This window comes from Melopsittacus undulatus, chromosome 6, assembly GCF_012275295.1.
Source record: "Melopsittacus undulatus isolate bMelUnd1 chromosome 6, bMelUnd1.mat.Z, whole genome shotgun sequence".
NCBI classification, from domain to species: domain Eukaryota; kingdom Metazoa; phylum Chordata; class Aves; order Psittaciformes; family Psittaculidae; genus Melopsittacus; species Melopsittacus undulatus.
The window spans coordinates 39,376,690-39,401,987 of NC_047532.1; the positions used below are offsets into that span (position 1 = coordinate 39,376,690).

Below are 25,298 nucleotides of genomic sequence, written 5' to 3' on the forward strand. Positions count from 1 at the left end.
TTGTAGTTGGCCTTCAACAATACTGAAATGTGACTGCTTTGTATCCGTAATACATGAAAATGAACTAACTGTAACTAGTACGTTTTTATAATAAAAAGTATTCTAAGATGACACAGATGCAGTATGAAAGTGGGAAAATTGAAAGACAGTTCTAAAATAGTGAGAAGATTCAGTGGTGTGGGTGATGTTATTTTGCAGGCATCTTAGCTCCATTGCACGGTGTAGCTTCTGCCTAATTCAAGTTGAAGGTTTCTGATTGTCAGGACCTGTGACAACAGACAAATTGAGCAATTAGCAGTTCTGCCCTAAAGATCCACTGCTTTTTCTATATTCATCAGAGATAGTGGCTTCTTGGTTTAGGTAAGAAGAATTTATGCCTCTTCATTTGCTTTTGTGTTTGTATCACTATAAATATAGTTTAACCAGCATAGATTTATGGATTTCTGATGGTGAGGCTCTGATCCATTCCCTTGATTCAGAGGCCCTTTTAGAGTTGACATTCCTGTTACTTTTTTTTTCAAGTAGTTTTAAAGAGGCAGCAAAACTTGGAACATCCTGTAATTCAACTGGGCATATGAATTTCTCTTTTTTTTTTCCATCCAAAAGTCAACAGCAGAATGAGACATTTTCATTTGATTTTACATTTTTAAATCATCTTTTTGGTTGTGTACAAAACTGACATAGTTCCAGCTTTCTGTGAAAGAATTAAGACTTAATACTGAATTTCAAAGGAAGGGTAATAAGATCCCAGCAATAGAACAGTTTAGGCAGACTCCCTGTGTAAGAAAACTGGCAAGACTGAATGCTTCAGTCATTCTATTTATATCTGAAGGATGGCCCACAGAAATGCCATCTCAAATGGCAATACAATTATACATATTTATTTCAGCTGCTTTATTAGTGCCTGACTTTACTGTCCAGGGAGGTGGGAGGGGGAAATGCTCTGGACTGGTATCACCCATGCATGTGGAAGTCCCAGGGCTCTGAATGTGGTAGAAAGTGTGCCGATAACTTTAGAAGTGGGATTTGACTTGAATATGAGAAAGAACCCTGTGCTTCAATGCATATAGCCAAGATGTGATATGAAAGAATAGAGAATGACTGTAGGCAAACGGGGCTGGAAAATGAAAATGCTGTCAGACAAGACTAACAACAATGGGGTCATGTTGAGGCGATGAAAAATACTTGTAGCTGCTTTTCTTTCCTTCAAATCTCACAGGTTGCAAGTAAGCTGTTAAGAAGAGTGGAAACAAAGCACAATCTAAAATCCATCACTTTTCCACTGTTGAACCAGTTTGGGTTCCTAAAAGTAATTGCTGTGCTGGAAAGCTCTACTGCACAATAGATACCGTATAGTATAAACAGTGTATAGTATAATAAACAGTGTATGGTATAATCATCACCTGATATATCTTGTTTAATGCATCTTAAATATGGTATTATGGCTGAGAACTGGATCTCCAAAGGTTTAAGAGCACATATGCAGCCATGAAGGTGGCATTATCCTGCAAATAGCATCTTACCTGCTTGGTGCCATCGTAGTTCACAGCATGAGATGATGTGATTGTCCCACCATTCTGCAATATGGTCACCTGTGTAACTCTGGAGGGCACCCCCAGGACTTTAATTACAGTAAACATCAGGTTGTTTGGATCAGAGTAACCGTGATGCAAAACTGTAATATCTAAAACATTCTGAAAGAAAAAAAAAAAAAAAGAGACAGGAGATTGACATTGGACTGGTACACATCCATTTGAAATTTTCACTTGCTGTTTTTTTGGGTTTTTTTTAAATACCAATATGTTGCTATTAATTTTCCAAATATTGAAGGCTTCCGTTTTCTTCACATGGTTAATCTGGCTAGATCCCGCGCTCTGCTGTGTCTGTAATTGCCATTCTTTCCCTAACACAGCCTCATCTGCTAGCTTCTGTGAGACTGATCCAGGTTCTTGCTCTTCCTGCATTATGTCCTCCCATAACAGCTCCTCCACACCTCCATCACCTCCCTCAGACCTTGCAGGTCCCCTCACATTTCAGTGGCTGTGATTTTAGGTAGATTATGGGCAAATGGTTTCTTTAGGATGTACCCAGGTCCAGTAGGTCTCCAGAGAGCAAATGCCATGTTGAGCAGCCCAGAGAGGTGCCTGCTGGATCACAGCCTAAGTGTGAGCCCATGCAGATGTGCTGTGATACAATTCTGCATATTTAAAGGATATAACTTTTAATGTGAGTATTTTTCAGTGTTGATTGATTCTAGGCCTCTTTAATTAGGCTTTTCCTTACCAGCTTCTTTTAGGAGCAGGAAAAGGTGAATTTATTTCATAATCTCCTTGCAACTGCAAATACTGAATATTAGCAAAACAAACTTCTCTTCCTTAGCAATTAACATGCAGTTACTTGACAAAGACAGAATTAAATTAAAAGAAAGAAAATTAAAAGACATTTGGGCATTCTGGAAAACTAGTGGAATAAAGTGTGTTTTCTATTACAATAGAAAAGCATTTCTTTTAAAACAAAAGTCATCATAATTACAGTCTAATTTAATTCCAGATATTCAACTGGTTATGATAAAAATTGAAACACAACATCCTAGAAAAGCCAGTGCTTAAAATGAGCACTTCCATTCATTGAGTCCATTATCCAGGAATGAATGCCAGATTTTGTGTTGAAGAATAAAGAGAACAAGTAATACCAAACTGAGGCAGTGATCCACACCAGCACTGTGCAAAGCTGTGCTGGCACTAAACCACTTTCTCCATTCCCCTATGAGGCTGTTTGTTGCAGGCTTTGCAGAGCAGTGTGGCTACATCAACAAAACCCACTGCCTCCTACAGGATACTGAGCTGTTTCTATAGAATGGAGTCAATGTACACATCCTAGGATGCCTGGAGAACTCGGACTCAGGTTTACAGCTCATAACCACAAACACATCTTGGTTTTGTCATCAATGGGAGGGCATGAGTAGAACTCATTAACTGGACAGGTCTTGTTCCCCCCTCTTTGCCATTTTAGAGAGTGATTATTTTGTAGTTGCCAATGACTGTATATTCTGTTGCTTCTCCCCAGAACTAAGATTGCACATAATAAATTACAAAGAAAAAACATAGATGCCCTTCTTCTGACCCTATGGACATTTCTTTCATTTGGGAACAGCAGCATAGCTGAACATCAAGGTAGAGAACAGCAAAGATCCTGAACTTGCAAAATGGATTGGGAACAATTTTATGTGCACATTCTAGAGAAAAAAAAAAATCTTTGCTGAGCAGTGATATTTTTCTGCAGCTGTAAGCCAGTGTCAAAGCCTTTTGACCTTAAAGCCTCCTGTCTGCAACCTCCAGCTTCCTTCTTACTGGGAAGTGCTGGTTTTCCTGGCATAGCTGTTCTGACCCCTCTGCATGTTCCAAAGGTTCAGCACTGATATGCACTTTCACTGTATAGAACTAATTTATGAAATAAACTTGCACTTTCAGACCTGCATCAGAAATTACAGTGCCATGAACGTACACTTTGTTTAACAATACATTATAATTGATAACTTCAGAATCATTGTTTTTCTGAATGCAGTTAAATCATATTACTTGTAGTCTAATCCATTGTGAGTACAAGTTAATGTTAGGGTGAGATATCACGGCATTATGAAGTTCCAAATTAAAATGCCCAAAGTTAAAAATATAATAGCAATCAACTAAACTGTTCATTAAAAGAAATGTGAGCTAACATTACTTACCTGATTAGCAGTAAATGATGTTAGCAGATATACACCATCTTCGTATGCATCTGACAAAAAGAATAAAATGTATTCGTTATTCACCTCAACTCATTATAAAAATTTCAGTTCGAAAATTGTGTCCATGTACTTTACACATCAACATATGGTATGTATCTACACATAAGTAAACTTTTGTATTTCCAAAAGACATAGGCTTTTAAGCATTAAATATTTTCATTAGAGGACAACATGCTAATTAAATGAGAACAAAGTAAGAACATTTTAGAGGTCTGATACAAAAGAAGGCAAACAAACAGCATTAAGAAGATCCAGGGTCTTAAGACTAGAAAGAAATAAATGTATCTCACTGAGGAAGGCATGGAAGCTATTTCCCACATCCAACCCTATTCACTGTTGAGTGGCACAGTCATGATTGATAGAAATTGCTGTTGTATATTTTACCAAACCTATTATTAAGCACTAAATCATAGAATGATAGAATAGTTGGAAAGGACCTTAGGATAATCTAGCTCCAACACCTCTGCCATGGGCAGTGATGCCTCACACTAAACCATATCACCCAAGGCTCTGTCCAACCTGGCCTTGAATACTGCCCGGGATCACAAAATCACAGAATCCCAAGGGTTGGAAGGGATCTTGAAAGATCATCTAGTCCAACCCCCCTGCAAGAGCAGGGTAACATAGAGTACATCACACAGGAACTGGTCCAGGTGGGCCTTGAGTATCTCCAACATAGGAGACTCCACAACCCCCTCTGGGCAACCTGTTCCAGTGCTCTGTCACTCTCATAGTAAAGTTCTTCCTGATGCTAATGTGGAACCTCCTATGCTCCAGTTTACACCCATTGCCCCTTGTCCTATCACTGGATATCACTGAAAAAAAAACCTAGCTCCATCATTCTGACACCCACCCTTTACATATTTGTGAACACTGATGAGGTCACCTCTCAGTCTCCTCCAAGCTACAGAGACCCAGCTCCCTCAGCCTCTCCTCATAAGGGAGGTGTTCCACTCCCTTCATCATCTTTGTGGCTCTGTGCTGGACTCTTTCAAGCAATTCCCTGTTCTTCTTGAACTGAGGGGCCCAGAACTGGATGCAATATTCCAGATGCTGCCTCACCAAGGCAGAGTAGAGGGGGAGGAGAACCTCTCTTGCCCTACTAACCACACCCTTTCTAATGCACCGTAGGATGCCATTTGGCTTCTTGGCCACAAGGGCACATTGCTGGCTCATGGTCATCCTCCTATCCACCAGGACTCCTAGGTCCCTTTCCCCTTCACTCCTTTCCAGCAGGTCAACCCCCAACCTGTACTGGTACATGGGGTTGTTCTTCCCCAGATGCAAGACTCTACACTTGCCCTTGTTAAATTTCATCAAGTTTCTCCCCGCCCAACTCTCCAGCCTGTCCAGGTCTCGCTGAATGGCAACACAGACTTCTGGTGTGTCAGCCACTCCTCCCAGTTTAGTGTCATCAGCGAACTTGCTGAGGGTACACTCAGTTCCCTCATCCAGGTCGCTGATGAAAATATTAAACAGCACTGGTCCCAGCACTGACCCCTGAGGGACTCCACTAGTCACAGACCTCCAGCTAGATTCTGTGCCATTGACCACAACTCTCTGCCTTCTTGCTTTCAACCAGTTCTTGATCCACCTCACTACCTGATCATCAAGCCCACACTTCCTTAGCTTATCTATGAGAATGCTGTGGGAGGCAGTATCAAATGCCTTACTGAAATCAAGAAAAAACACATCTACCACTCTACCATCATCCCTCCACCTAGTCACTTCCTCATAGAAGGCTATAAGGTTGGTCAAACATGACTTCCCCCTGGTAAAACCATTTTGGCTGTTCTCAATGACCCCTCATCCTTGATATGTCTAGAGATGGTGTCAAGAATAAGTTGTTCCATCACCTTTCCAGGGATAGAGGTAAGGCTGAACGGTTTATAATTACCCGGGTCCTCCTTCTTGCCCTTCTTATAGACTGGCGTGACATTTCCCATCCTCCAATCCTCAGGCACCTCTCCCTTTTCCTATGACTTACCAAAGATGATGGAGAGTGGCCTAGCAATGACCTCCGCCAGCTCCCTCAGCAACCATGGGTGTATTCCATCTGGTCCCATCGATTTATAGATGTCCAGTTTGCATAGCTGATCCCTAACCCAATCCTCATCTACCAAAGCAAACTCCTCCTTTGTCCTGACTCCTTCTGGGGCTGTAGGAATCGAGCATTTTGGGCAAACTGTTCCAGTGCTGCACAACCCTTAAAGAACTTCACCTTTATATCTAATCTGAACTTCCCCTGTTTAAGTATAAACCCATTACCCGTTGTCCTGTCACTAAAGTAATGCTGATAATCACAAGCACGCTAGGTTCTTGTGTTTCTGCCTTACCAAAACTAGATCACAGGCATCCTAGTGAGAGGCACCTTGTAATCTATGCTAATTTCATTTATCATCAGATTTCCGTGAACCTAGTCATCTTTTCTGAATTCCTGTGCTAACGGGAAGTGATGTAAGTGAAGCACCAAAAATGCACTAACAACATCCTGCAAACTTCCCTACACATCATTATGCAAAACAACACCATTTTTCTGCCATTACTTGCTGTAATCTCGGGTGGATAGCTTATTGTTATTACAATGGTAATACACTGGATGCAAAGGATAAATGACTTTTAAACATCTCTTATCTGAAGATGATTTAAGTTCAATAATGTTGACAAAATTAGTTAAAGCTTCCCACATAATCTACACTTATGGATCTGATTGGTTTGAGGACAAGTCCTTGTTATCTGTGTTGCCTTCCATTCCAGGCTTAATTTCCTTCATACAACATATTAATTCTATAAATCATAGCATTATGCAGTTTAAATCAGGAAAAATAACTTGACCACCCATCCTCATAGCAAAAAACAATTTTATGAAGGCAAAAAGCATCATACATACCAATGCGAACCCCATCATCCCAATAAAGCTGGCCTTCTGCACTCAGAGTGTCATTCAAAGCGACAGTGAGTCCCATGGGGTTTTTTCGGCTATAGAAATCATAGTATTTTTGTCTCAGTATCCTCAGATAATCAATCACATTTCGTATTTCTAAAATGTTTGAATATTTTAAAAAAATATTACATGCCACTCAATTTGTCTCCCAAAGTCATCTTCTTAAACTAATCTTACGAAATTTAAAGGAGGCCATCAGGAGGAAAGAAGAGCTGGCCATAACACTTCAGTGCCATTATACCTGTATATTCTCTGAGGGCGGGTAGTATTCTATTTGTTTGTATTTGTGCAAAACTAAATTTTAAATTTCAGTCAATCTTACCTGTAAAAAGTTGTGTTAGCAGGTGTTTGCCAAGCAAGGATGTAGCCACCCCGGATATGCAGATTGATGTGTTCCAAAGGAGCTGGTAAAAGTCTGAACTGTCCCCTAAAGCCAATATCTTCATCCTATGTACACAAGATTTTAAAAATCCTCTACTGAGTTGCTCCCACTTTACTGGTTTGGTTGGTTGTTTATATATATATATATATATATATAATGAAATTATCATGTTCTGCTAGCCAGTTGAAGTAGGACTTTTCACTGCAGAAGTAACTACCTAATGATTATAAGAGAAACTGAAATGCAGGATCTATAAAAGATTGCCTTGAGTATAGGCCACAGTAGCTGAACTAAAAGGGCCAGTCTAGTGAAATACAAACTTGTGATTAATGAAATGGTCTGTGATGCCTGCTGTTCCAATTACCAAATATTTTCTTATTTTCTGTGAAAGACAATGCAGTTAAATGTGTTTTGTGTTTCTCCATTCCAGTATTTGTTACAAAGTCATTATGTATATTATTTGAGGCTTTAAAAAGTCAACAGAAGGACCTCAGGTTAATTTCCTCTAACTGTTTTCATGTTATTATATATTAGTGTAGGATAATAATTACAGGAATCGAGGATTTTTTTTTTTAATTCGCTAATTAGCTGTTACATTGCTAAGAAGCAATACTGAGAGGAAGTTTGTAAAAGAGTGGGCAGGGGTTCACACCTCCCCACTACTCTCGGGACACCCTTCTGCTGTCTAAACAGCATTGTGAAGAAGACATATAAATTACAATTTTTAAAATTACTTACTGTGTGGTAATCATACCAGCGAGCATTGGGTAAGTAAGCGTTCACTGTTACAGCATTCTGGAATTAAGAATACTTGGTTTAGGTACCTTAAATGAAAAAGTGAAGTGACAGTGAAAAGTGAAAGCTAAAGTGACATTAGTATTTTCTTAAGTGGTTAAAAATATACCTGTTGCATCACAGGACTGATGAGCAGTGCAGGTCCCCAAAGAAACTGCTCATGTATATCCCAGGTTGCTCTGTCTTCCACAAACCTGCAAGTTAGCAGAATAACGATTAGACATTGCATGCTGAACTTTTCCAGAATGATCTTTCTTTAAAAAATTATTGTCAGCATTTGAATATACTGTTCCTAGTACCTAACATTTCCTCATCTTTATTCTACAATTAATAATTCATAAATCAGTTAATGCTTGCCAGGAATGCACAAAGGTCCTAATGTGAAACTCATTAGAGAAATGCAAGCTATCAGCTTTGTTTTTCCATTTCTTTGCCACAGCTTTTCAGTATATTTAGATCACAAAACTCAGAAGGTCTGTTGTGCCTGACCAGTATTAGCTATAATAAGATTAGGTAGTGAACAGACTGGAAACCATTTTCTAATTTGTGCCACTTTTTTCTTAGGTAGTTGCATTGAAAAGAGAAAGTCAATACATGTGAACAACTCAGTGTTCTTCAGACAAGACATGCATGTAGATGAGGAGAACATCTAAGTCCACAACAAAAGAAGTTAAAAGTTTTTGCAGGCACTGACCCACCTGACAAGGAGAAAAGAAAGCTTGTGTGTCTAACAGTATTAATAAAAAAAGTAAAAATCTGCTATATAAGCTTGGACATAACAAAAAAGCAAGTTTTTTCCCCCTGCAAAACTCTCATGATTTATGGCAGAATTACGTCTTCTTTTCTCAAAAGTTTTTATCCAGCTCTTTTTTTCCTTTTTTTTTTCCTTTTTTTTTTTTTTACTGCTACATACACCTGGCATTCTGTTCCTTGCCCCAGAAGAGGTTAAAGGTGAGATTTAAAATTTAAATTTTACTCCCAGAAAATAAGATGTTCAGTTTTGAAAAATGAAGAACTAGTGCTAATCGAGTCGGGCTTGATATTGACAGCTCATACTCTTTGTTGTTGTTTTGGGATTTTCTTAAATAATTGCTGTAACTAAAAGGAAAATTTTAGTGTTAGGAGGGTCATAACTACAGAATTTTCAGTGGAAATTCCTGATAAGAAAATCATAGGAGTCACACTTACTCATGGAGCATAGGGCGGATAACAGTGCTGCCATGGGCATGGGCTTCATACATTAAAGTGTAGAAATAGGGTAGCAAGGTGTATCTTATATTCAACACATTCCTGGATATGTCCTGAAATGTTGCATTCCAGTAAGCAGGATCTTGCCTCTGAAAGAGACCTTTGTTAGTTTAGCTGGGTTTTGCTCAGAAAAGCTACAAAAAACCCCAAACCACCCAAAATCAATAAAGAAGACAACGAAATTTCTCTGCCAAATTAAAGCACCTTCATTTATTTATGCTTCAGTTAAGAAGTAAGTGACACTAAAACCAGCAGGTACCACTGTCAGCCCTAAGATGGGAACTGGAAAGGGAAAAGGTGAGGAAAACCTGTGGGGGGTACTGTAAAAACTGTTTAACGCAAAGTGTCTGGAAGGCGTGACACATCCTAGTGTACATAATTTATTATCCCTCTTTTCTGCAGGGCAGCACTTGGGACTTGCAAGCAGAGAGTGCAGTACTAATGACTGATGTCAGGGAGCACTTCCAATCTCTATTAAATGTATTGCACAATACCTTGGCAAATTGGGCAAGACTGGAAGCAACATGATAACCCTGAATCTGCATTTTTTAAAGGCTTTAAAAGACCTATCGAAAGGTATGCCGCTGCAAGATAAAGCACACAGTTTCTGAAAAGGAGACTTTAATCCATCAGATATATGCTATATAAATAGCTCCACTCTGCTAGACTTGGTGCTTTAACTGGAACAGAAGTGCTGTTCCCATTTTTTTTTATTTTTCCAGTTATCTTGTTTTACAGCTTTCTACAATATAGTCCTTAGCCAGCACAGACCGACATTTAGGCAATTACTTTCCTTTATTCTTAAAAGAAATACAATATCTGATGGTGGCATATGTGCAGAGTACAGAAATTGCCCAGTCTTACTCCAAAATCTGATTACACTGTTCCATTTTCTCATTTGATGTATAATTATGGTCAATTAGGACTGAGAGCACTAAGGTCAGCTTTGCTCCTTTAAGTGCATTTGCCACCAAAGCACTCCATTTTAGTCTTGCTGGTGTAGTGTGTTTAAATAAAAATGATACACAGGGAAAAATACGTAGGAGTTGGATTCAGTGAAAGCAAACCTAGCATATGCTTCCTGCGAGCAGTCCAAATCCCAGAGCAGCATAAAGCTTCCCAGGTGAGGGGGAGCCTTATAAGCAAGCTAGCATGTAAATAAAGACAATTTTTATCTGATAAAGAGCCAAACATCTTTTTGTGTCCATTTTGCTTGGAATGTAATTTTTTGAGCCAGGTGAGCTTGTGCGATGTTCTGGCTGGTCTCTGTATTGTGATGCAAAGGCCTAGCAGTTAACAACGGTTAAAAACTTGTGACTCACCCTTGTTCCTTTCTGATTGTGATTCCTTGAATACGGGTAAAATGCTCCTAGTTCCATCCAGCGAATACACAGCTCATACTCTGAGTCTTTGAAGAAGCCACAGATATCAGCTCCTGTCTGAAAGTTTCAAAATGACCCGATTGGGATACAGTAAAATTATGTACAGCATCAAGGTAATTAAATGTAAGGTAAAAACTCATTAGCTTACATAAGATATTCCAAAGAGACTGAAATCCATCATACCTGAAAGGAAAAATAACTCAATATTACTGGCTGTTGTTTTGTGGGTTTTTTGTCCCCCTTTGGTATGCTAATGCTTACATAGATCATACTTATTGTAATACTGAATGAGAATAAAAAACCCAAGCATTAATCCCAGTGTGCCATGTTTTTCTTCTACAGAGAGATGGGAGCTGAGTGGTCAGGAGCAAAGAAAGGAATGAGGGCAGGACACAGGGCACAAAGGTGGTTGGTCCCAAGGGAATAAAAGAGTTCCTAGCACCTGGTGCAGAACTAAAGTTAAAAAAAGAACTGATCATTTACTATGGTTCCTCAATTAAATTGCTTACATGAGATAAAACCACATGAATAATAAAAGCAAGCAGCTGAAGTAGAAGTAATTGCATGCAGTAAATTGAATACAGATATTTTTCTTTCTCATACCAATAACAGATGTGCTTAGCTGATCCCAAGCTGCAGTGTTATCACCTAACCAGTGTCCTGTCCATCTTCCACTGCTGGGATATGTGGAACGGGAAATAACGATCCCACGCTCCTTGGTGGCATTCTGCAAAGCTCTGACATTGAAAATAGAGCAAAAAACATATTACATGAGAAATATTACATGGGAATTTATTATACCAGATTGTCTGAAATTAAAGGGCTTATATTTTCATCACAAAGGAGGGCATTGCTGTATGCGTGAATATGCATACATCCAATGCAGATGTGTTTTTTATGGTGATTTACTGTGATTCACACATCGACAGTAGCTCAGCAGTGTCAGCCAGCCTGTGACTGGAAAAAGAACAGACAGGCAAGAACATGTTAAAATCATAGAATTATTGAATGTTTTGGGTTAGAATGGAAAAGATAATCTAGTTTCAACCCCTTTCCATGGGCAGGAACACCCTTCACCAGACCAGGTTGCTCAAAGCCCTGTCCAAAATGGCTTTGAATGCTTCCAGGGGTGAAACATCCACAACTTGTGGGTGTAGCCCAACTTGCATTTTTTCTAAGGTCTCCATCTAAGGTTTCCATGGTGTGTTTCAGGGCACCTCATTCCTTTCTTAGCATACCTGAAAAATTGCAGCAGCAGTTAAAAATAATTCAACAAAAATCATATCAAAAATTTCAGAAGAGGCAAAATAGAAGTGCCAGAGCTATTGGACCTGCCAGTATAACTCCAGTTGCCAAAAAGATATTAGAACAAGTAATGGATCTGCAATAACTTCATAAATACCAAGATGATATGATATCAATATGGAATGACCAACATGGATTTGTCTGGAAGCAACATACAAAACCAGCTGTTTTCTTCTAGTGGCAAGTAACAGGTGTTAGAGTAAAGGAGTGACACCAATGTGTGTGACTACCTTAGCATTAGCTGATCTCTTGGTCTGATCATATTTGTCTTCCTTATAAATAGAAGGGATTTCAACCAGAGGTTAATTAACTTTTGTGGATAGTGGGACTTATTTCCCAAATTAGAGGCAAATCTCTACAGGGTGGGAAACATGTAGGCACTTTGGTTTGGGATATAAAAAATAGCTAGCACCAGGAAAGTGTTGTCATGTGTTCCTGATGTTCTGGCACCAAACTGCTATGGCCTTTCTAAGGATCATTGCTACAGGGAGAGGAGACTGTGACATGCTAATGACTCAGAAGAGCCTGTGAGGTCTGGGAGGTGTGGGTGTTAATGAGATGGATGGAGAGCCAATTAAACAAGTAACCTCATTCCTCAAATATTAAAAAAAAATATTTAATTTCCTTAAATAAAACCTTTGTCATTGCCACAGAGTACCTGCAGAGGCAACCAAGTAAGCTTATGGGGGAAAAAAAACCCAAAATTGCTGAGTTCAGGGGAATTTATGGTTCCTGGTTCCTCCACTGAGGATATGGGCACCTTTCTCTGTAGCATATGCTGTTGGTCTATGCTGTATGACCAGCATGGATGCATTACTGCTCCACTTTCTTAGAACAACACCTTTGCAGCCATGCACCCAATGTGAATCATTACAGCAAAGTACTAAACCACAATACTAGTCAGAAAGCTCCACTGATTAAATCACACTGCTTTCCAATGCTAGCTCTGCAATAATTGTCTAAACAGCTGCTTCAATAATGCACTATTTATTTATTTTTCTACTGGATTTGCAGCTTTAGTGACATTATAGTTACAGCAGAAATACACAAGTCACTTTAATTATCATAGTAATTGAACTAGACTAATGTGCTGTAATTATTTCTTCCAAGACAAACTAAGCTTCCTAGTATCTTTTCATTTCTTTGTAACATGCTATTCAACATTTTCAGCCTCTGCTTAGTCCACCATACTTCAACAATGCTCTGGAAATTGCAGATAAAATTTCAAATGTAAAGGAACTGTATATGATACATAGAACTGCTCAAGAATGAGTATGGCCTGAGAGTTTTGCTGACTAAGGTGCTAACTCTGTGCTCCAGGGGTGAGCCAAAGCTGTATCCATGAAAAGCAATTACATGTGTTCTGTTGCACAAGTACTCCTACAGTTACTACCAAAGAATAAAATGGAAACTGATATATATATTTTTTGCAAATAAGATTTTCTATAAATTTCAAGTGTGAGAATACCTGTAAAAGGTGTGTAAGTTATAATAGTTTCTCTTATGGTACTTTTCAAAACAGAAGGACATATTTCACTACATTTGTGTTCACACTTAATACAGAGAAATGCTGGTAATACTCCTGTTACTGTCAAATTATTGTTTACTTACAATGCCCAAACTGCATGTGATTTGGCTGACAGCAGAAGTATCAGATATTCCTTCTTGTCCTGTCAGCAGTTTCACTTCTGCCTTGACTGGCAGGGCAGCAATATCATGCTGCCAAGTATAACATCCACTCAGTCAAAAATTCCAGCAACCTTAATATTTTATTTCTTTTTGTTAATATTAAAGGTAGCAAGGTCTATAAAGTTGTTAAGCCTTCTACAGAAACACTGTTCCTTGCTTATTTATTAATTGAATTGGAGATGAAACGGCAGATATATTATCACTAGATCAGATGTTATCCATAGCAGGCTGGGGTACTATTCAGAAAGGAACAGATAATGAGATTTGCTTTGGAAATGACAAAATAAATTCTTTAAAGTCAAGCTTTATGCATACAGTTTGCAATTTAAAATACACTGTTTTCCCCTTTCACTACTGCTCTTTTTTTTTTTAAAAAAAAAAAAAAGAGATCATCATCAAGCTCTTCTGAAATTAACATTCTTAAAAAGTTATATTCATTTTCCCTCACTGGATGTACAGTGTAAGTTGAAAACAGTGGCAGTGCTAGGAGTAAACCAGGTCATGCCAGCCAAACCTAAACAGGAATTATTTTATATTTTAATTCTGATAATGGTGTGAGACTATCCTGGAGTAATTACTGTTCCGAAGAACTGATCAAGATGTTCAGACCTGTTCTCCATTCTGCCTTGTGAATGAATACCAGACCAGAGTCTTTGGATTGACTGCTCTCTTTTACAGTGAAGAGCATTACCCTGACTTGGTCTTGGTGGCTGCCTCATAAGAGAAACCTCTGCTGAAAAGGCAACACATTGTGTTTGAATGTGTTGGGACAAGGAAACACTCGATGGCAAGTAATTACATACAAATTAAACTATATGAGAAACAGTACTGTAGCCATCTTATTTCATAATCCATGTCAGTAATTAAGCTTGTACAGCAGAATGTTTATATGGATGAAGACCTTGGAACAGGTATACCAAGAACTGCTCCCCCACTGGGAGAGCAGTAAGTTTCTTTAGTACCAGACTTGGGTAAACTGTCTTTAAAATGTACCTTGAAAACTGTATCTGCTCAGGGTCAGTGATTTTAAAGCTGCTAGACTCAAACCAAAGACTCTGACTGCTTGTCCTGAGACAGTCAGTGATGCAGCTGCAGGTGTAAACATGCTTGAGCAGGTGTGGGTTTTTTCTTCTAGCTGGCTCCAGCTGCAGAAAGTATTTGTTGTAGTGAAATAACAGAAGCACAGCTTCAGCTTAGAACTGTGCAGACCCACTTCCCCTTCTGCACATCCCTTCTAGCAGCTCAGGTTCATATTACCCTGTCTGCACCACAGGCAAAATCACTGTGCTAACTTGGCAGTAGGTGGACCGAAATAATCCCAACTGCCAGAGATATAGAACTGCTGCTTAAACTTTGAAACATCAAAGTCCACTTCCAGCTGAACTGAAGAATCAAAGATAATGGAATGAAAAAAAAAGATTTCTCAGGCATGTTAAATAAGATTATGAAAGTATGCTTCGGAGAATGTGTAACCCATTTTGGAGACAAGAAGAAAGTATGCAAACTTCACTTACTCTAGGGTAGGTTTTGTTTGTGACCATCCATAAAGGGAGTGGACATCATAGTGTCTAACTGGGGTACCATCTGGAAGATATTGTTGACCTTCCATGCATAGAGTTTTAACAATTAGTCCCTCTGACCGATATCCCAAATCTAGTGGAAGCAGAACAAAACCACTTAATAATGAACATTCAAATGTTTACAAATTATTAGAGTTACTTTTCCTTAATTTTCATAATTTCATAGCCATTCAGTCTCTTTTAGGCATCTACACTGTCATTTATTTATCTATAACTATAAAAATACCATTTCCAAAACAGAATATTTCTAACATTCCTATTTAGGCATCTGATTCTCTAAGTGCTAATAGCTCAGTTACAGATGTTCTTACTGAAGAGGCTCAAAGATTACAAAGTATATTCAAATTCAGAAGACATTGCAAGTCTTTGTAAGTATCATCAAATCATCCATATATAGAGAGAAAATGGGTGTGGCAGGGAGTATGGTGTGTGTCTGAATAGTAACTTCCTTACAATTTCTTAGAAACTATTCATAACTGAAAACAAGAGTAAGCAACAGGAGTATGTTAATAAAACATTAATAAATAATTGCTAATTGGTACTGTACACAAGTGTTTATATGAAAACCAAGATAAGAATGCTAAGTATTTCAAGTATTTGTATAGATAATGGCAATTATCTATTCTAGCTGTATTTTATTTATATATATATATATTATCTATTCTAGCTGAATGGTAATGAGAAGAGGCATAGGGATATTTTCTAAATTTTAATTCATTGTGTTATTAACCTGAGAAACTTGCAAAACAGAGAACTACATTCTTCACGATTCCTGAAGCAAACCACGTAGATCTAAAATAGGTATCAAGATCCATATGAAGGCAACTAACTAAGAATAACATTATTTTTAAAAATGCCATGCAGTTACAGCTCCCACTGAAATAGATGGAGTTAAAATATACCCATACTCTCAGAACTTAAGGGCCACTTTCAGTTAGGAGTTGTGGTCTTATATACCTAACTTTATGTATTTATGCCACATACACCATATCAGAAATTACATTATAACTATAATGACCGAAAACTTTTAAGAAATAATCAGACTTACGAGGCACATATGGTGGCATATTTAAGAGGTCATTTCTACAGCTGCCAATGGCACCATTCACAAAAGCTGCTGGTTCATTCATGTCCTAAAAACATAGAGCAAAACTTGATTGTATTTGCTTCAAACCTACAAAACACACTAAATTTCATATTACAAACAAACAGCATTATAGAAGAAGCCCTTGCAGCTGTAGTTTCAGTTTGCCATTTCATGTTTTCTTGACAAAATCACAGGATCTTAGAATCATAGAATAATTAGGGTTGGAAAGGACCTTAAGACCATCTAGTTTCAATCCCTCTGCCATGGGCTGGGATGCCTCACACTAGACCATATCACCTGAGGTTCTGTCTAACCTGGCCTTGAACACTGCCAGGGATGGAGCATTCACCATTTCTTTGGGCAACCTGTTCCAGTGACTCAGCATCCTCACAGTAAAGAACTTCTTCCTTATATCTAATCTGATCTTCCCCTGTTTAAGTTTAAACCCATTACCACTTGTCCTATCACTACAGTCCCTGGCATGGTGCAGGAATAAGGAGCCACAAAGTGTTTCAAGCGAAGAACTGTGAGTCTGGGCTGCTTCCTCTGTGCAAAGAGTGACACAGTGGAGGAAGAAAGTCACAACATACCAAGGCAGTGCAAGAGTACAACCTAGAGCCAAACTGATGCCTTTGGTTGAGGGATCAGGTTCTGCCTGGTGCTCTGACTGCTTTCCCTCCAGCCTATTTTATTTTTTTTTTTTATTTTATTTTACCTAATGGCAATTCAACACTAGATACCCTCTGAGCTTCATCAGTAGTACATATACCGTGTAATTTCTCTGCTACTGTCTGTCAGAGAAAAAAAAATACCCAGAAATTGAATGCATTTCTACACTTACAATCCACAAGCCATCAAACTTGATGCTTCTTGAGGGATCGGTGGGATTGTTGTAGAATTCTAGGATTTCTCTCTTCCACCACTCTGCTGTGGAATTGCGCAAGAAGTCTGGGAAAGCAACATGTGCTCCATAGAGCTGTAAAAATAGTAGTAAAAACAGATACATCTTTGAAAGCGCCGTGTTACAATGTTGGAATTTGTTTAAAAAAACAAGTTACTTCTTCACTAACATTTTTGTCTCTGTTAGGAAGTGTAGCCAGTTTTAGCGCCTTATTCTTCTCATCAGATTCATCAACTAGTTTGCTGTTATTTTCCTTAATTCATGTGCTGCTCTGTCTATATTTGAGTCAGTAAGCAAACCATAGCAATATTTACCTGTATTTGGGTTTCCTCAGGCAGTGACTCATTGACTTTCACATCAGGAAGAAATGGCCAGACCTAATATGACAAGGGACATTATTATAAAATAATCAAACCACACTGAATGAGCATCAGCAACAGACAAATATAAGCATTCTTCCCTGATATCTATGTGAATGACAACACACACTGAAGACAATTCAATTTGTATTATTTGTTACGTGTGTCATTTACATCCAGGCAAGACCATGCTACTAACAGACTTTCCCACTAAGGACAGCACTGAAGCCTAGGCCGACATGGTGTTTACTTGGATACAGCATGCCTCTACCATCACTGTTTTTTAAGAACAGTACCTTGGAGTATATAATGTCATTGGTATTGGGCCATTTTATGAAGACATCATCCTGCACACCTCTTGAGAAGGCAGGATAATTGGTTTCATTTCCAGAGATGGCTGGATCCTATAATTAAAAACACTTTTACTTGTATGCTCAAAAAACAATTTTAGAAATGCTGTTGAATATATTCTTCATTTTGTAATGATATATTGAAAGGTAGAAGTAGCATTCAAAACTGACCAGGATAATGATAAATCTCATTCCTTCTTCTTTTATTTTGTTAACCAGAGCTGGTAATCCAGCAAAGCGTGCGCCAATGGTGAAGTCCAGTTGCCTTTCCATATAGTCAATATCTACATATTGGACATCCTGCAGGTAATAAATAAATAAATAAATAAATAAATATTTATTTATTCTATTTTGCCAAATAGAAATTTATTGAAAATCTGTGAAAACTTCTGACCTGTAAAACTGGAAGCAGCTGTAACTTTAAACTAAAGCTATTAAATGAATTTTGTACTGGACTGTCAGCAAGTCCAGTACAAAATAAACCCTTCGCTACTGCCTCTAGTCTAAGGGCAGAAATCAACACATGACAGAGAAAAACATCCTAGATTTGTACATACAGTTATGTACACAGAAACTGGACATATGCTACCATAGCTGTAAGGAAACGGTTGAAACAGTTGCTCTGTATCAAAAGCATGATTTTATTACATTTAAAATGAAGAGTCATATTCAGTTTACAGTATAATTTTGATAGGTATAGGTGCTATTCCAACTTTCCCAGCAACAACCTGTGCCAAATCATAGCTGACAAGACACAGAGCAATATACCATAGAATCATAGAACCATACCACTGAAATGATGCTGATTCATTTCTTTTTTTGCTTGTTTCACTTTTTGACCACTGCTGTTTCATAACCAGCATGGCTAAAACCCATGACTGACTAAGGCATCTGGGTGCTGCTTTGGTACAAATGACAAACAAATTACAACAGCCTATGGTCTACATTTAACATGGCTTAGAGTTTACAGAGATTTATGAGGGTGAGAATTTTAAACTAAAAAAGGGATGTTTAAGCTGGATGTGAGAAAAAAATTCTTTACAGTGAGGGTGGTAAAATACTGGCACAGGTTGCCCAGAGAGATGGTAGATGTGCCATCCCTGGAGACATTCAAGGCCAGGCTGCATGTGGTTCTGGAAAACCTGATCTAGATGAAGATGTCTCTGACCATTGCCAGGAGTTTGACTGGATGAATGACCATTGAAACTCCCTTCCAACCCAAACTATTCTGTGATTCTGTGTTCAGCTCTGGCATAAAAATAGTCTGCTCTACTCTACAATGGTGGGGGCTTTGATTTTGTGTTTTTAAATGGTCTTTATTAATACTAGGAAGCCAAAAATTCTGGTATGAATTCATATACTACCAGCTTACATAGGGAATCCTAGCTGCCTTTGTCTCCTCCACCAGCTGGGCAACTTCTGAGTCATTCACGTATCCATAGCGGCACAACTGGAATCCCAAAGACCAGTAGGGTGGCATGACTGGTCGTCCAATCAGCTAAAAAAAAGAAAATTTGTGGTGAATACGTGAGATGAGTAGAACAAACCAAACCAACCAATTAAACAAAAACTAGTTTGTAACAGAGTAAGAATCCTACTGCAGTGTACTCCTGTACAACAAGTTCTGGAGTTGGGCCCAAAACCATGTAGAAGTCAAGGATTCCTCCTGTAGTGCGGTACGTCAGGGCAGGTGTTGGCTGTAATGTCACATCTGGAAATGGAGAAAGTGAAATGAGAAAAGGCTGCCTGGACTTGCCACTGTTGCAAAACAGTGATCATAAAAATAAGACACACTGAGAAAATAAATCTATGGTTTTCTTACCCATTGCATTGCTGTTAAGCAATAAAACTCCATGGGCATTGCTATCTTCTTCAAGAGCCATGTAAAATGGATGATGACCATAGGAATTCAACTCATACTGCAAATGACATAAAATACATATTAGTAGGGAAATATCACAAGCATTAAGTAACTTAAATTTATTAGTAAGTTTAATAAAAGATGAGGAATGACTGCCAAACATACAAGTAAACTCCAGAATTATATGCTTAAACCCTACACACCTACAAAGCATACCTACAGAACATCACTTTCAACTTCACAATTTGAGTCAGTTTTCTTCAGACTGACCAGGCAGAAAGAAAAGCAAAGATATTACTGCCTTTAACACTTGCTAATGAGAAAGTGCTTCCCCAGGAGAAGATGCTGGTGGCATTCTGTTCACTTTCATTTACTCAAAAATATATTAAAATCTGAACTGGAAATTCAGCTATTTCATCAGTCATTCCTTCAAAACTGCAAACGTTATGATACCTCACAGGAAATAACACAGGTATACACATAGACACAAGATGTATGATTTACCTCTGTAAATACTAAATTAATCAAGAAGTAGTAGGAGTTCTCCTGACTCATGTGTACCTTTCAGAATAATTAGCCGAGAAGAATAAAAAAGGAGGAATGTGCTATTATTTCTAAGCCATTTGTTGTCTTCTGACATCTGACTCCACACACTGGTCTTGCTGGTCACAAAGAATATGTTTAGAGAAGACCATTGCAATTGAGACACCATCCAAATTATAAACCATGATAAATACTATCAAAACAAATGTGTGTGTGTCCAGTACCAGCAGGCATCCACTGGACTTTAAAGTGCTGCTGGATACTTCCACACATTAGGATTGTTGGTCCAAAAGCCACATTTGCTTCCACTTACAGTAGGAGGCTGATCCCTTGTGAACATTCCCCAGGAGTTCCAGTTCATGTTACGTCGAAACGTTGTGTGCTCATTTTCTCCAAGTCCATATATATATTGGGATGGTAAACGAGTAGAAATCTGAATGAACATGTCACTGAATGTGAAGGTAGGCAGCTGTGAATCCCAGCTAAAATGGAAAGAAGAAAATAAAAGTAAGAATACAGTATTTTCAGGGCTGTGTTTAGCTGATACTTTTTTGGGGCTACATTTTTTATCTGAAAAAATCTCTTCAGTAAAGGTGGAATAAATCTGTTATGACTATGGAGAAAACTTCAAGCATATGAAATGGGGATGTCTGAGAATTTGATACGCAGTTTAGAGACACAAAGTCCTCTGTGTCTCTCACAGACATATATATTATCCACAGGCATCATGCACACCGAGTTGCATCATATTTTAGCAATTTAGTGAAAAAATATGTTTCAGGAGAGTATAATCCTATTTTCCTCCCAGACTGATCCTTGGTGGCAAATGGCATATAGTAAATAATGTGCTTTTTACAGTTAACCAGACTTTTTGTGCAGATTACACTGAAACTGTATTTGTTGTAAATCAGCATGTTTAGGGTCAGAAGAGAAACTGCACCCTGATGGTGCACTACCAAAGAATTACATCATTCCAAGACACTGATTTGTAGTTTGAACGATTACTTCTGTTGGCAAAAAGGAACTCAGCTGGCAATGAAGTTTTGGGTACTTTAAAAAAATTACGTAAGATTTTTATTTTTTTTTACAAAAGCCATAACACATACAACTGCTAACATCATTGTTCTGTTTTCTAACTCCAAATTAATCTTAAGCAAGGAAAAAAATGAAGCTCCTATCAGACTTATTAGCTGTTGTATTACCAAAATCCATCTGCAAGTTAGTTAAGACACTACTTCTATGTTTTTTTTGGTAAACATTCCTCAAAACCAAACCAAATGATCAGTCCTTAATGATCAGTGGTGTGGTCACCTGAGGAAAAATATAGGAAGTGTGGAAAATTGTCATGCCTCTCAGAAAACTGGGAACAGCACAAGAAATGGACTTTGGAGTTGTCTGTGTTCCATACTTCAACATGTTGTAAAGGATTTTTAGCAAGTGTCAGACTAAGAAGTGACCAGGGAGAAAACTTAGATAATTATGAGAAAAAAATAGGATATTGCTTAGGGCACTTTCTCCAAACTCTCCAAAGTCAGTGTTCTCATACAATGCAATGGTGAAACAACCTCCACTGGAGCAGCATCTGGCATTTGGCAGACAGAACCATTTCATGGGAAGGGTACAAGAGTGAGTCTTAAGGTGTTTACAACACAGTGCACAAGGAAATTGTTTGGCTTGAAAAGAGCTAACTAAACCAACTGAAATAAAATAAAATTACTGTGGCTTACATGATTCTTCCTGTGCTTCTGCGACGAACTTGTATACCAAAAGGTTTTTTCTGAACTGATACTTCATAGAGTCGTTCTTCATCTGTGCTTGTTGGGGAGCTTGGGAGATTTAGTGGTACTGGAACCTCATATCGTGCATTTTGATAATCATAGATCTACAAAGTAAAAGTCAATTCTTTTCAATGAATGAGTTGTTTGAAATCTTATCTATAGTAATAGAAATCTGATCTGATCGAAAATTGTTGAAAATGCTGAGATGAGTGTGTTCTTTCAGTATGTATTCTTTAACCAATTCATTCACAGTAGTTTGTTTGGAAAAAAAAAAAAACACACCTAAAGGATCTATTTTGGATCAAGAATGGATTGTCCAATTATTTATATTAATTTAAAATATACACCTGTATTTAAAATATATATATGTATGTCGAGTGAACATCTTTCTGATTCATCTTTAGGCAACTTTGAGAGATTCTTTTTAAGGTTTGTTGTATTCTGAAAGCTGATGGGAGTTAAGTTTTTTATGCCTGACTGCTTTAAGGCTTCACAATTATTTCAGTGTTATTACACTCACTAATGTAATGATAATGTAATAAACGATAGTCTGAACAATAGTGTATCATACATTTTAGAATAGAAGTAAAATGATTAACTTAAAAATCAACTGTGGTAATGATAATGCTCAATGATAATGCTAATTTACCTGTATATTAATAAAAGGCCTTCATTTCCAGAGTTTGTGGTTGACATTTTAGATATACATTGACATTATACCTTTGATTCATATCATTTCGTTGTAAAACTGAGTACAATTCTAGGACAAAAATATGCAAGCTAAGAGCAGTGACAGTTGATTAGAAGGAGAAACATATTTAGGCAAGGCTGCTGCAATCTGTGTAATATAAAACTGACTAGAAAAAGACCTTATAATTTCTATAAATAAGGCTGTTTTTAACAACGGAACATTACATACTTGTAGAAACTCTGGAATGATATTACCTTAAATTGCAGCATGTGGTTAAGATGATATTTCACTTCCAAGCGCAGTGTACTAACTGGGGTAGTGTATTCCTCGTTAGCTTTGGTGTTGGCACTGTTTAAGATGAGGTTGGCTGCCAAACCTGTTGAGGTGTATTCTACTTGGTCTACAGAATAAGCATTGTCAGAGCTGTAATAGCAGGATGGAATATCCGGACCTGATGTGTCCTGATGTAAAAGAAATAAGTTACAGGTTAGTGAGCTACACTGGACTGCTGCATTTTTTGTTACCTATTAGCATGGAATCCAAAGTTCCTATTTTTATCAGATATCTATCAAATGTAGAATTTGTGGAAAAAACTTATTCAACTAGTGAACAGAGCCCATTTATCTCTACAGTAAACCGGATTATAAACAAACAATCCAGTGAAGGATGCACAAATAGCTCAGTCAGGAAACTGAATGCCTGCAGTATGAAGGTGAATTTAACTTCCCTGTATCTGTGATCTTCAGTTCAATCCCACAACATAGCTTAGTTTTGGCCTCTTACAATTCCTAAAGCTTCCTCCCTTTTAATCCCACTGCTCTCTGGTCACTGGTTGCCTTCAAGGGGATGTGCCCAAAACCCATTGGATATTCAGATGAAACCTTCCCATTGGGTTTATTCACACAAATTACCCTTAAAATATCCACTGAGATTTACATCCTATTTATCAAAGATCTCCTGACAGCAAAATCAAAATTACTTTCAGTTTCCAGCTACAGTTGAACATAAACACTCAAACTATATATTCTGATATCAGATGAGCTCATGAATGTTAATGCATTAGCCTTCCACTTCTGGATATTTGACATCAATCCTGCGTAATTGTTCACATGAAACTATGTCAGATTTGCACATTTTGTTAATGAATATTTATTCATATGCTTTCACCAAAATCAAAGCACCTTTCAACCTGAGTCAACATTTAAAACATACTCAGTTCATATAAGGACCAGAGTTTGATTTCACAAGAACAATCATTTCCAAATGTCCAAAATTTAAAAAAATATTCCTAATAGTGCAACAAAACCAGGACAGTCCAACAGCCACTTAACTGTTGCTGGCTCAAGAGCAGTTAGCAGAAAAATTTGGTCTTCATGGTTAGAATGTATGTCCAGGCTGTAAAATTTAGACTTAGAGGATCATGGAGTAATTTAGTTGGAGGGACCCTCTAAAGTTTAACCTTACCAGGGCACAGAGCTCCCATATAAGATCCCATTAATATCCCATGGGATATTAATGAATGAAGCTATGTGTTAAAGAACTGCATGTCAGAGATTATGATTTAAAAATAGTTCCTCAACATGGGTATATGCAATTAAGTTCACATAAGAGTCAAAATTTTTGGTGGATTTAAGGATTTTCTCCCAAACTGAGATCCAGAGGAATTGGTTTGACTTAAAATATGCTTGAGTGACTATGAACATGCAACAACGGCGATACACCTTGCAGGCCACAGAGCCAGTGAAATGGAAGAGGTAACTGAGAATGTTACTCTATTTTTTCATAACTCTAATATAACTTTTTTCTGTCTTTCAAAAAAAGACATATTTTAGCTTGGTTTCTGAAAGACTTCAGAAGAACTTACACGATTGGCAACTACCTTATAGTGACAGCACAAGGGATAATGGTTTAAAACTTAAACAGGGGAAGTTTAGACTGGATATAAGGAAGAAATCCTTTACTATTAGGGTAGTAAGGTACTGGAATGAATTGCCCAAGGAGGTTGTGAATGCTCCATCCCTGGCAGTGTTCAAGGCAGGTTGGATGAAGCCTTGGTTGACATGGTTTAGTGTGAGGTGTCCCTGCCCATGGCAGGGGGATTGGAACTTGATGATCTTAAGGTCCTTTCCAGCCCTAACTATTCTATGATTCTGGGATTCTATGATTCTGTGATTCTATGATTCTACCTTAGCTTTAGTGAAGTTAATAACGTCTGCTAGTACAACTGATGTCTGTGCTCCCATTTTACTTAAATCTGACAAATCTGATGGTCAATTTTTGCTTTCCACTGTAACAACTATAAAGAGAAAGCCATGATCCTGGAAATGTTTCTGTCTCATAAATTTAGAGAAATTATTTTTGCTTACATCCCAAACACAGCCAAGTTGTTCACATCTTCCTTGTGTTGGATTGGGACTGGGATAACAGTCAAATCTTTCATTGACACTCATTTGTTGAGTCCATTTTACTGTGTAAGATTTTCCTAGTTCAAGCTGAAGTCCTGTTACATGAGCAACCTGTAAATATTAAACAATAAACAGTTAATAAATCCCACATCACAGCCATTTGCCTTCAGTCAGCAGAGAGCACATTTTGTTACATGTCAATTCACAAAAC

At 37.9% G+C, this 25,298-nt stretch overlaps 1 protein-coding gene across 1 annotated transcript in view; it reads right to left on the reverse strand.

Annotated features, from left to right (window-relative positions):
• Positions 1-203: 203 nt before the first annotated feature.
• The window catches only part of SI (sucrase-isomaltase), a 58,786-nt gene continuing 33,691 nt past the window's right edge, over positions 204-25,298 (reverse strand). The window contains exons 24-47 of the mRNA XM_031042688.2: positions 25,049-25,198; positions 22,937-23,143; positions 21,941-22,095; positions 20,527-20,695; positions 19,632-19,728; positions 19,408-19,520; positions 19,182-19,307; positions 17,981-18,109; positions 17,756-17,863; positions 17,415-17,477; positions 17,041-17,175; positions 16,161-16,245; positions 15,047-15,185; positions 11,142-11,275; positions 10,687-10,721; positions 10,479-10,595; positions 9,097-9,245; positions 8,018-8,102; positions 7,852-7,908; positions 7,054-7,178; positions 6,678-6,766; positions 3,728-3,777; positions 1,524-1,694; positions 204-266 (exon numbers count right to left, since the gene is read on the reverse strand). Of these exons, the coding sequence (XP_030898548.2) occupies positions 204-266; positions 1,524-1,694; positions 3,728-3,777; positions 6,678-6,766; positions 7,054-7,178; positions 7,852-7,908; positions 8,018-8,102; positions 9,097-9,245; positions 10,479-10,595; positions 10,687-10,721; positions 11,142-11,275; positions 15,047-15,185; positions 16,161-16,245; positions 17,041-17,175; positions 17,415-17,477; positions 17,756-17,863; positions 17,981-18,109; positions 19,182-19,307; positions 19,408-19,520; positions 19,632-19,728; positions 20,527-20,695; positions 21,941-22,095; positions 22,937-23,143; positions 25,049-25,198 (2,751 nt within the window). The remainder of the gene's footprint in view (positions 267-1,523; positions 1,695-3,727; positions 3,778-6,677; positions 6,767-7,053; positions 7,179-7,851; positions 7,909-8,017; positions 8,103-9,096; positions 9,246-10,478; positions 10,596-10,686; positions 10,722-11,141; positions 11,276-15,046; positions 15,186-16,160; positions 16,246-17,040; positions 17,176-17,414; positions 17,478-17,755; positions 17,864-17,980; positions 18,110-19,181; positions 19,308-19,407; positions 19,521-19,631; positions 19,729-20,526; positions 20,696-21,940; positions 22,096-22,936; positions 23,144-25,048; positions 25,199-25,298) is intronic.